At 35.1% G+C, this 12,911-nt stretch overlaps 1 protein-coding gene across 5 annotated transcripts in view; it reads right to left on the bottom strand.

The window, feature by feature from the left end:
• The window catches only part of ESRRG (estrogen related receptor gamma), a 523,236-nt gene that overhangs the window by 292,867 nt on the left and 217,458 nt on the right, over positions 1-12,911 (bottom strand). For 2 of the 5 annotated variants that reach the window (XM_088464266.1, XM_088464265.1), the window contains exon 1: positions 9,470-9,655. The exons of 1 other annotated variant lie outside the window; for it this stretch is intronic. Coding sequence is in view for 3 of the 4 variants with exons in the window: in XM_088464265.1 (XP_088320391.1) it covers positions 9,470-9,525 (56 nt within the window). In the remaining variant the exon portion in view is untranslated. Of the gene's footprint in view, positions 1-4,542; positions 4,621-9,465; positions 9,656-12,911 lie in introns of those variants that run through there. 2 more of the 5 variants (XM_088464263.1, XM_088464264.1) reach the window with 2 other exon arrangements.

Below are 12,911 nucleotides of genomic sequence, written 5' to 3'. Positions count from 1 at the left end.
TGGAATATTGGAATACAATTTCTGATTTGAAGGAGCAATTTAGTCAAGTAGAAACACATATATATTTGAATATTAATTACTTTTTTTCCCATTTACATTCCTAATTTTAAATTTGTTTCTCATAGTGGACAGTAAGGATTTCAATTTAAAAATGAAAATAAGCTATCGGAAACAAACAGATTGTTTGTGAATTGCATATGAAAGTAATAACTTTGACAATGTTAATAACAGAAGGCCACTGCTCATTCGAGGCCCATAGGGTGTAAGGGCCTAAGGAAAAACAAGAACACTTTAAAGCAAATGTTTGAGAATTACAATAAACAATATGACACTACAGTATATTTATAGTGTCTGGCGGAATGGGTGAAACAGATAAACCACCACCTCAACAACAAAAAAAGTACAAATTTGGATAAGAAGTAGATTAATGCATACACTAGAGTGTTCATATTTGAGAACCCATCTGATAGAGAGTAGCTGAAGTCTGAAATAGCTTCAAGCACAGTTCTGTTAATGGATCTCATCGCTTAGGCAAATAAACTAAGAGTCTCAGGTAGAGCACCAGCTCGGTGAATGAGAATTGGCAGTCACGTGCCCTACGCATGACCCCAAGACAAATGTTTTCAACGTGAGTCTAATGAATTGGTTTTACAGTAAATGTTATGCATTGCACGCACCTCTGGCACGGAAGGGGTTATTGCATTTTCAGCTTGAAATGCACGACTGCTCTTCTCTGACCTTCTGACAGCAAAGTTAATGCAGTGATTTTTTTTAATGTGTTTGGCTATGCAGTGTATTGTGTACCACTGCTAAAGATTTTCATTTGGGGAGTCATGTTCTGTACCTTCTACATATTTAGTGGAGACACCTGACTCACTGCTTATTATATAGTCTCAAAAAATAAGTGATCTGCAGCAGATTTGGTGTTGATGGAGCAATGCTACAAATGTTGACCAACCCTTCAACCTTTACATCCTGGTCAATTCTTGTTCCAGCATCTGTGACACAGTGGCTATATGATAGATGGGACAGGTGTCATTCAGACTAATGTAATCCAGTGATTGGTTCTCTAATATGACCTGGCACCACCTGAGCTCAATCCTTTTCTGGTAGCAGAATTATAATTTGCTGCTCTGAAGTCTTTTTTTCAGTTATCAGGAATTCAAACTTAACCCCTCTGATTGCTCTTGGGAACCGGATTCTTTGTGTTGCTCGACGTACCAACATCTGATATTAACAGGTCACTGTTAGTGGTTTAGTTAATGTACAGCAAACTTTACTAAATTGAGATAGTTAACCAAAATATTCATTATACTACAGATGAGAATAATAATAATAATAATAATAATAATAATAATACGTGTTGCATGCAAACATATTCGCCATGCAAATTACCTTATATTTTTTAAAATATTTGGTAACATTTTTAAAAGCAATGATTATTGATATTGTTATCAAAGGCCTGCATGTAAATCGCAAGGCAGAAGAAATGAGAATATTTCTATTCATTTATTTAATGACAATAAAACCCTAACAGTCTTTATATATAAATATCGGTCATGTATTTACCGATTACATTATTATTAAAGTTTCAAAACAAGTCAACATGATTAAAATGATCCTGCATGCATTATGTTTACAGTAAACATGCAGTATCATTGTTAAAAATATTTTTTTTGTAAGTAATACATGGTAAATGACCTATTACATGAATGGGTGATGTATTTTAAAGCATAACTCTAGGATTATTAATAATAAAAATATAATTTTCCAAACACTGATTATTTAGACTACAGTAGTCAAAATTATCAAATAATTTATTTATTAAAAGTGACTACACAAAATTTTATTTAGCGCATTTTTAAAAAATAATATTTCATTTTTAAACTGTAGCTGTTTCAATGGGGTAGTGTGAGTGCATTGCAGTATTACAGGTAACCAGGTGCTTAGAGTAAAGCTAGAGTTATGTCACTTGGGCAGAACCAACAAAATTATTTACTATCTATTTTTTTACATACACACATATCTATCTATCTCATATCTATCTATCTATTCATTATTAAGACAAGACTGGTTAATGACAGACAGACAAAGAGGTAAGAGGGCCATGCTTGCAAGCTATATATATATATATATATATATATATATATATATATATATTACCAAAATCAGTGTTTTAAAATTGGAATTATAAACTCCACAAAAGCAAAGCTTCCTTATATATTTAAGTCATATTTTATTGTAGTATTTAAATTTAATTTTCAGAGTTGTTATGCAAAACAGAATCAATTCTGTCATCTTCAATTGTGTATTACATGAAAGAGTCACTATTACATTGTATCATCCATCCAGTTTTATTTAAACATTACATATTTTAATAACTACTGTTTTAAATTGATGTTGATCCTGTCGATCATTATCTTAAATATTTTCTAATGATCACCATGAACTTTTGCATTGCTGGTCATCCACTTTTGATATTAAAGCAGCATGTGTAGACCTTAAAACTTTTTTGACTGACAATTTGAAAAAAAAAAAAGAAACCAGTCTAGTTTATATTTTCACACTTCATTACATGAGAAACACAAGTGCTGATAACAGATGGGAATCCTCTTTTGAAGAGCTGACAGGGGAAAATATAACAGGCCTATTTAGTGTGCAGACAATTCTCTTATTCATAATTGAACCAGTACCTTTTTATAACGTAGAATAAGAGTACGGCTGAACATTGAAAGAAGTTCACATTATTGTATTGAGATAAAATAATTGCTTATGTTTTCCAAAACAGGAAAGAAACATTATTTTCTGTTTTCTTTTGCAGTAATCAGTCAATAAGAATCCTCTGTCATTTGGTTCAATATAATCACCATGAAACATCATAATTTATAACACAATTTTATACGGTTTTAATATTGCATGCATCTGTACCTATATAATGAAACATATTGTATAGGTGTATGGCAATTGTTTGTGAAACAATAGATGTTAATAATAATAGTTCACAATGGAGTTAGAAAATGTGACGTTCCTGTTTCATTATTTAGCAAGATCCAAAAGATTTCCCACCTTCTACTAATATTGAAAAATGTATGGGGTAATGACTAAGTCTTGTCTTTTAGCTATGCTTAAGGCTTGTGCTTAACGTCTTGTGATCAAGAAGCAAATGTTACTACTATACCAATTTAACATCCAGTTTTTGATGCTGTTTTTGATCTATGTTGCCTGCCAAATAGATAGTCTCACATCCAACCAGTACCAACAGATGATGGATTTGACCCACTTGGATTTGAAATTACCCCATAATATTACTATTTTAACTGGCAAATATTCTCTAATTTTTCCATAATTAATTTTCAAATTCCTTGATGTACATGACTTTTTATAACAAAAAAAAAAATGAGAATGTCTGAAAATAGCTGTGAAATATCTCAGTTTTAATTTGAGTGGACTTGCGCCCATTTCAAGAGCTCTTTCAATGAAATGAATTATAGCAAATGAGTGAACTCTTAAGCGGTCTATAAAATGCATCGCCCTAATATTACCACCACACAAGACTTATTCAATTTGGGACAAATGATTTTCTATTTAATAAAAGCCACATATACTAACACACTGCTGTCTGTAAACGGTTCATCTTTTCCATGTAACATACACCAAATCTGTTGGTTTTATTTTGATAACTGTATTTACTCATAGTTAGACTGGGAGCAATAAAAATAGAAGGAAACAAAATTACCAATAATGATCAAATGGCAAGTCTCAGTAAGATGTCATTCTAGTTTCATAATGCAAGTAGGGACTAACATATGCATGCTTGCGCAAAAACATATCATATGTTCACTGCGTGTTTCTAGTGGATATTTACTTGAAACTATAATATGTAAAATATATTTCTTATATAATATTCTTGTTAAAAAAAAATTCAAATAAATCAGTTCATTAAAAAACTATATAACAAATCAATTGTCTATGGTACTTAATGACTCTATAATGGGTAGTTTGTTTGACTAAATAAATATGTGTCCCAGTTAGATTAAGCAGTTATAGACCATGCTAGTGGATGACACAGGGGATGCAAGCCTTGGTACGTCTGCAAGACATTGGCTGTGCATAACACTGATAGAGATAGCAAAATATAATTTTTTAGCATCTATAATATGTTCAAAGTTTAGAGAAAAAGCATAATTGTAGGTAAACCTCTGTGTTCCTGAGTGACATGTTTACCTGAAAGTTGGAATAATAACACGCAGATTAGGAAAAGACAGTTAAACTGCTCCCACCGCTAAGTGGCTGGACATGGATGTCTTATTTATACAATTTTGTTGGTCACAAAACACAATGTGTGAAAATTTAGAGAACTGTCAATTGAGAAACCAACTAAAAACATTGAGAGTGCAATGAGGGGTAGTGTTACTGCTAAATAATGACATTAGGGTGAATAACAATGGAGTAAATAAAATATAACAAAAACATGGAAAAAACACAATAGAATTGAAAAGGCATTACATATATAAAAAAAGGAAACAAAATATACGGTCCTACCATGAAGGTAAGGTTTTATTTTCAGAAAAAGAGTTCGTCCTCACATTTACACCATGCCTGTGTACATAAACCATTTCCCTAAGATAAAGATAAAAGAATTTATCAGTTGTCTGGGGGAAATGCCTTACAAACAAAAGACCCAAACATTTCCACCATTTATTTAAAAAAATTAAATATACAAAAAAACATTGTATAACATATAAATATTGTTTGCTATCTGTTAAGCATGCAGGTAAGCACACATACATGAAAATAAAAATATATATAAAGCTATATATCATTGTTATTAAATGTTAAGTAAACAAAAGTAGTAGTAACGTGTATCCTAAAGAGTTCAAATAATAACAATATTTCACTACCTTACACGACCACACACACACAACGCACACATATACACTATTACATGTAACTGTCGCATACCAATCTCACATCAAACAAACATATAGGAGAAACAAAGGTACAATATTTACTATAACCTGGAATCTAGACTTAATCATCAGCTATATTTATATATAAGCAGATAAGACAAAGCTAAAATAAAGATCTGTGTATAGACACAAGCACAGAATTATCCCATAGAACAAGTTTGGGAGTCCAAGCAAAGAGTGGGAAAAAAAAGATGTAATGACTAGTTGTGTGTGTCAGGCTGCTGGGACTAAGGGTGTCACTCCTGCACTATCAAACACACACACAGAGCACGAATGGAGGCAGAGAGGGTAAATATTTTACTGTCAGATCATGTCCAGGACGACAATTCATTTCTCTCTCATGTACTTCAGGACAATGACAATTTAATACAAGGCTATAGGATGTAAAATGAAGAAAAGGCCAGAGAGGAATCAAAACATGTCACATAGAGAAGCTGTTACGGTGCTGAATTACTGATTTTTCATTTAGTATTAGTAATACAGACAATTAGCATAATACTCTGAATATACAGAATGCCCATGACACCAGGCTTACCTACATGTATATCAATACTGAACCGTAAAAAATCAGAAATATAAAAATATAATCTGAATCCGTTACATTGTTTTATAGTTCATCATAGTGCACAGAAGACATGTATACTGTAGATGTGTTTTTGCATATGTTATTACATAATCTCATGTAAAGTATATACTAGTGTAAGGGCTCTATCTATCTTCCTTACTGGTGTCAGACGATGGACGCAGCAGTGTACAACAGACAAAACAAAAAGCAGTTTGGTCAAGAGAAGTCCCAAAATGCCACTATGAAAAAAAAAAAAAAATGTTTAACCTCTTTGTATTCCAAGGACAGATGAGAAAAAGTTGTAGTGTACATGAAAAGATCTGGTCAGCAAGGAAATCTATACTGAAAACTTAAAACTACCCAACAAAGAGATTTCCTTTAACCTATGATGTGCCTGGTCTGTTCCCCAATGTTCACCTACTGCCATATACTGGCTGAGCTGTTTCAAGTTTTCACAAACACATCCAGTGTATTTTAGAAACGTAAAGAAAAATGACTCATTTCTGCAGCGGGTTATAACCGTTTATATAACTTTATCAAAGTAAGCGGTACTTATTCACAAAAAGATTTTGATCCTGGAGCTGCGATTGAATCTGATGGCATTTGAAAACTTATCAGGTCATCAGATGAGAAAAACCCTACGTGTGCCGATCTTTGTGTGGAATCACTGCATTACACGGGAAGAGCGTCAGGAAGATAATATATATTTTTCCCAAAATTTTTTTTTAAGAGGATGCAAGCAGTTTAGAAATATATCAAAATATGCACTTCAAGCAGTGAGGCATATTCTCCAAATGTGGACGCCGCGATGTGGTAACATTCAGTCACACTATAAGACATAGCTTACGTCTTTCTATATATCTAATGCTATTGGTAAGCTAAAGTGCAACTTTTTATTGTTACAGCTTAAATATGTTATTTTTAAGCTGGTCATTCATTTTCAATGCAAAATATATTTTTTTAAAAAGAAAGCATAAAAAAATAAAGTAGAATCATCTGTAACTTAAAAAAAGCCTCACATAATACACCTTGAAATTTGCAGTGAAAGGCAGAAAGACAAACCATTCAGCGAAATTAATGGGTATACACAAGGGCTTTGCTAATAACATGGGTTAATTACAGCTGCAATGCACTGGGCTCAGTAAATAAAAGACCACAACTATAAACACATTAAAATGAGCATTCAGCTCTATAAAATGGGCCAGCTCCCCGGAAAGACTGAGCTGTCAGAGGGAAATGTAAATGTACAGGGGGAGATGAGATCTTTTCGCCATTATTTCCAACACTCTAATTTGAGCATGGTGAAGAAAGGGATTTGGCGATTCGATTATGAAATGCCTATTGCTCGTAATGCGGTTAGTCAAGGGTTTACCATAAATGGAACCAGTAAAAACAGTATCTAGTTGGAGATGTCCTATTCAGCTTCTAGCATTTCACGAACTGAAAGTGTGCTGTTCTCAGAAACTTACACTCTGCGCACATCAGGGATGCTGGATTGACACAGCTCTCTAGGGAAAAAACTTATATATAAAAGTGAAGTAAGGGAAAGGAAATCACAGCGAGTTAAGTGTGATCCTGAGATCCCACATGGAAATGTGATCACTTAAAAGCAATCACTTAAGATTGTGTAGTCATTTATTGTTGCACTAATGTCATCTTATCTTGGCATCCTGACAAGCAGTAGCCTTTTCTTATCAACGTTACACTTGCTACAATTGAAACCACCCTTGTGACTTATTCTTCTTTTTTAAAGGTTTTTTTTATTTTTATTTAAAGCTCTATTACAGAATAGACCAGAAAAGGTAAAACGTATCTAAAATTAAAAATAAAAAAAATCAGATGTCCATCTCCTACTTAACACTCTATTATTCCGATAGTTATTACAACATTTCATTCTTTTTTTGTCTTACTAAACTGTTACTACCAACACTAGCTCCTGCTTTCCCTTTTTTGGACTGTCATTTGCCTTTCTGCCTTCCAACAGCTGTGACAACTGTTAAAATAGTCAGTAAAATTAAGTCAGCGCTGTAATCCTTTAGTCAATGAAACATTTTAATCAGAGGTGGAAGGAGTTTTATGTAAAGAGCCTACTGTTTCATTTCCAGAGAGGAGATTGACACATATGTCAGAATGGGACGATACATTTATTGCATCTGTTGCCTTAATAACAATTTTGAAGAAAAGGCGGATACATTCAGCTAGGCTTAAGTTATTACATGCTCTCTGGGTTTAAAGCCTAAGCACATTGAAGCTCAAGTACACAGTGGGCTGAATGTTTCCAATCCTTTTTTTTTAATTATTAGTACTATTAGTATTATGTTAGTAGAGTCCGTTTGCAAAGTGTACAAAAATAAATGAGCAATTGCCACAAAGGTGCAAATATATGAGCTATCTGAAAACAACTTTAAAAATGTTTGTACCAGATAAAGTGTCTGCTTTTTTTCTGCTGAAATATAATAATCATTTATTGCTCATTTATACATTATATCTGGCCGGAGTGCCAGGGGGTAGTATGAGAACTGCGTAGTGACACCACAGTTTCACGCCATGCACTATACTGTAAGCTTTAACACAGTCCCTGTATCTGACATCTGCACACAGATCATTGCAATGCATCTTCCCTAAGAGGCTTATCTAAAGTAATCATTCAAATTAGCTATAAGAAGGTAAATTTAAGAAAGCTCCTTTAGCAGAGGTAGAGACGACCACTCTTTTAAGGTTGCATATTTTGTTTTTTACAGAACAAAGTTTCAAACTTAACCATGATGAATATGACGCCTTTTATCTAACATTTGTTTTGCTTATGCTGACAAATGTACCACACCTAATAAAGTGTCCTGCTCCTTGCAAGGTGTTATGCTGATGATGACAAAGGTACTTATCTAACTTACCTCACATTCATAGGGCTTCTGAACTTGCTATATTCATTCCTAAAGCTCACAGTCACTTTTTATTGTGAAGTGCACGTTGTGTGTAGCCTGAGTTACACCCAACTGACTGACACATTCACACATGCTATTGTTTTTAGCAAACAATATGAGAGACTATTCTGTTTTCTACAATTACAGATGCATTTGCATTGTTAGGAGTGTAGTGGTGTAATCATCCCCACATGACCTAGGTGTAGCAAAGACAGATACCAGACCATAAGCAAAAAATAATATATATATATATATATATATATATACAGTATATGCATATATGTGTGTGTTTGTATGTGTGTAACTATTTTGTATAGCTTTCTAATATGTGCAAAATTATCTTAATTATTATTAATCGTTTTATTCTTAATTTTATATTTTGCAAAAAACCCTTAAAAATCTAAGACATTTTATTTCCTACAGTTCAAAATCTTCTTAACTAGCCCTAGTTACTCATTGACCAATGCCTGCATTATAGCTAGTTAATGCTTAGCCATCTAGAATTCTACTTGAGGCTGAAACACAGAAGCCTGCTTCACAAATAGTTCTCTAAACATGCTTTACAATTCTGTCATTATCCCCCAGCACTGAGCGTGTCACTGCTTCCAAATGTGACAGGCTGCAAATACAACAAGCGTTTCAGTGGTCTGAATGACATGCAGGTTTCTGCCGTGTCCAGGGGGGGATTGTAGGGAAATGTGCTGCACACCAGCGAAATAACACATTTTAACACTTGGCTCAGCTTTTGTGCCAAGTGCCTATTCTTAGTACCTGAATAAGGAGAGAGGGACACACAGCTGTTCCCCTGATTGTGACAGGACTCACATTGGAAGGTAACAGAACAATTCCACAGTCATACAATTAAAATCACCGACCCTCCACACAATAGAGACAAGACAAGCACACAGAGATCACTCATGCACAGAAATCCTCTTAGCCTCTACCTGCATCTTGCTATTAATGTTATGCATTGTGTAAAGAAAGATAAAAGAACAAGCAAAATAGGTACCTACTCTTCCTCGTAGTGCAGGGAAAAAGATTCTGGAAGGCAAAGTTCTACCGAATCCATGTGCGCCCGGCAACCATAATTTGTGCACCCCAGCTATAAATCAAAGTTTCCTTGTCAGAGGACAGTGCAATTAACACAAATGTTCTCCTGGTGACAAGCCTATAGGCACAGCCAGTTGGGACCAAAAGCTCTCACACTCTCCTAATCAAGGACTTAAAGCCCCGATTGCAGCTTATTAATATGAAGTAGAGCTTTACATATGCAGTCCCTCTGGTCCACTTGGCTACTGGATTGGTGGGAGGGTGGCCAATGAGAGCTGGGGAGGGCAGAAGCTCCACACATTGTGACAGCTAGGCAGGTACTGTGGGAGGGGGGGTGTGGAGCACAGTGAAAGCTGAGATGGAGAGGGAGATTTCTCCTGAGCTACAAATGTTTCCTTTGGGCTACAGTACAAAGAGGGAATAAAAGGTTTCTCTGTTTGGGCATTAAACGTTTGTTATAACATTAAACACAACTCACCAGAGCCAAATGAAAGAAAGATTTCATGTAGCTTCATATTTTTCTACTGAAGAATTCACCAGTTATAAGCATGAAGTTTCTGCACTGCCTCCCTATATGTCAATTTATTATATACTACTTCTAGGGTGGCAATGATTTAAGCATGCTATATTAAGATGAATAATTACATGATCATTCCCATGTATTATGATTTTTTAATTTTTTTTATTTTTTATTAATTCTTCATGGTATTTTCTAAATTAAAAAATTTTACGGAATTTTGCAATCGAACGCTGGGGATTTAATGATGTGTCGATTCGTGATTCAGAGCTAAATTCTATTTCAGGAGATAAATTCATCCTAATGTTTTCCCTGGGAATTTCTATTGTGTTTCCCAAGTGTTTGGGATCTTTTCATCTCTTGCTACTAATACACTGTCACCCGATAGGGTCACTGTTACTTTATCAATAAAGCAAAGGCTGAATGTGAGTCCCTGATTTCTAAGGCTGCAGATGCTCTTGGCATCACAGGGTTAATTCAGCTCCAAGATGCACATAACATACATATGTTTGTCTAAATAAATATACGCCTTCATGCACTTGTCAACCCCCATTTCTCTTTAAGTGAGCAGGCAAGTATAAACCAAATTTACCACTTCTAGCACACAAATTCAGATTATGTTAAAACAATGAGGAATGCTGGGGAAGTCACATTGATCAATCGGTTGCTTCTCTCTGACAGTGAGCAGATTATTGCACACTAACCTCACACTGCTAGAATTTGCAAAGAAAAAAAAGAGATAAACGGGAACAAGTTTCTAGCAATAATAATATCGCTTAAGTAATAAAATAAAAAATAATAAAAAGTTTTATTTTTTCATTATGAAGACTAGCAAGCCCAAATAAAGCAATTCCTATTTATCAACACACAGCATATAAGCACTTGTAAAAATTTGTACAGAATCTCCTAACGTAAATTTCCACAAAATTTTCCACCGTGCAAATAATACACAATGGCCGTGCATGGTATAACAAATCTAACGGTAGGGATGAGGTGTAATATAGTTTAGCTATTAAATGTGTTAACCCCTTCAGTGCCAGTGACTTCCTAAATGAGAGGATCTTCTTGAATGCGTTGTTGAACAACTTTTGATGCAGTGTGAAGAAAAAAAAAAGGACTGCCACTAAATGCTGAATTGGTTCTGATTGCCAGCCTACGCTTCCTTCATGATCGGAGTGTAGAAAACATACGGGCATATGCTTAGATATACCTTATGCTTGGTCCTTCGTAGTCTATCAAATCACAGAGAGTTTGCATTTTTTAATTCATGCAGACTTGTCAAAGACGGCTTCGTTAGACAGAAATTAAGATGAAAAGAGAGATAGTTTTAAAAGTTGAATTTCTATTATTCATAAACTTAAATGTAGATTGTATTCTGAGGAACAGTGCCATTCTGTCTGGGCCCACTTTTTGTTCAAGAAAATTCCCAAAAAGTCTTTCCCAAATGTGGATGGGGAGTTAACATTGCAAAACTATGTCACTGTGTACTGTGTAGAAAGCAGGTACTAAAAGCTTAATTACCAGTAGCATTACGCTGTCTATATTGTTAAATGTGAACCCTGCAATTAAGATGTAAATTTGGCTGTGAGCAGTGAATAAAAAGAGCTTTGGGACAAGAAGTAAAATGCAAGCATTCTGGAGACACTGTACAACAAAAAAGATTAGTCTCAAAGCTTAACAGGGGAGACATTTAATCATTTGACAGCATTCAAATGCCTTTTTGAGCACATTTTGATTGAAACCAGAATTTAAAATACCATAAAAGAATAAAACGCGCCTTCCCTGTCAGCATTTAAAAGGAGCACCCAGCTTCCTGCCGCATGATAATCTTTATCTCTGCAATATTGATGCCACTAATTATTTTCCCTGTGTACCATTCCATAGAATTCAAATTTACACAGTTCTGAAGGCAATATTCATTATTCTGCGCACAGCCTTCCGTATAGGCACAATACAGACATTCATCTGCTATACAGACTAGGTAACGGCATGTAAAAACTGATACTTCTGTACAAAAATGACAAGATGTGGGGACTTTGTAGGATTAGAGCAACTAATTCTCTTTAGTCGGCAGGATAATGGTATCTAATCATCTTCCAGCGCAGGTTCCTTTTCATGTTTTCACATCTACCAAAATAAAAAAAACACTGTCTGCCACATCCCCTGCTGTTACCCTATTAACCAACACAAGCTTCCATCCAACCAGCTTTTATCAAACCAGATGACAATACCCACCACCAGTAGTTCCTGGATGGACACTGCTCAAGACTAAGAGACAAAGCACTTCACCCCCACCTCCATTGCAAATGAAGAGGTCCCCAAAATAGGACCTGGGATTATCCTACAGTTCATGTGAGAAGCATGATCCATAGCCACCCATTATAGCCACATATCAATCATACTTATACTTATATGTTTCTACATATAAAGAAATTGTAACACATGCACCAGTGCTTGAGAGTGTACAGAACCACACAAGGTGTGTGCACGGGGTGTGTGCCTGCAGGTCCTGCCATTCGTTACTATAGACCAGTTTATATTCTTGTGGAGAGGAATAATTCTAAACAAGTGGAGATGTTTTAGTTATGTTCTGCAGTTATACACTAGAAATTAAAAGGATAGATATGAGTGTGTGTGTGTGTGTGTGTGTGTTTGGAGGTGTGTGTGTGTGTGTGTGTGTGTGTGTGTGTGTTTGGAGGTGTGTGTGTGTGTGTGTGTGTGTGTGTTTGGAGGTGTGTGTGTGTGTGGGTGTGTGTGTATGTGTTTGGAGGTGTGTGTGTGTGTGTGTGTGTGTGTGTGTGTGTGTGTGTGTGGGTGTGTGTGTGTGTTTGGAGGTGTGTGTGTGTGTGTGTGTGTGGGTGTGTGTGTTTGGAGGTGTGTGTGTGTGT

Source organism: Taudactylus pleione, unplaced genomic scaffold (genome assembly GCF_031769625.1).
Source record: "Taudactylus pleione unplaced genomic scaffold, aTauple2 ptg001624l, whole genome shotgun sequence".
Classification (NCBI taxonomy): Eukaryota; Metazoa; Chordata; class Amphibia; order Anura; family Myobatrachidae; genus Taudactylus; species Taudactylus pleione.
This window is presented reverse-complemented; position numbering and strand designations above follow the sequence as displayed.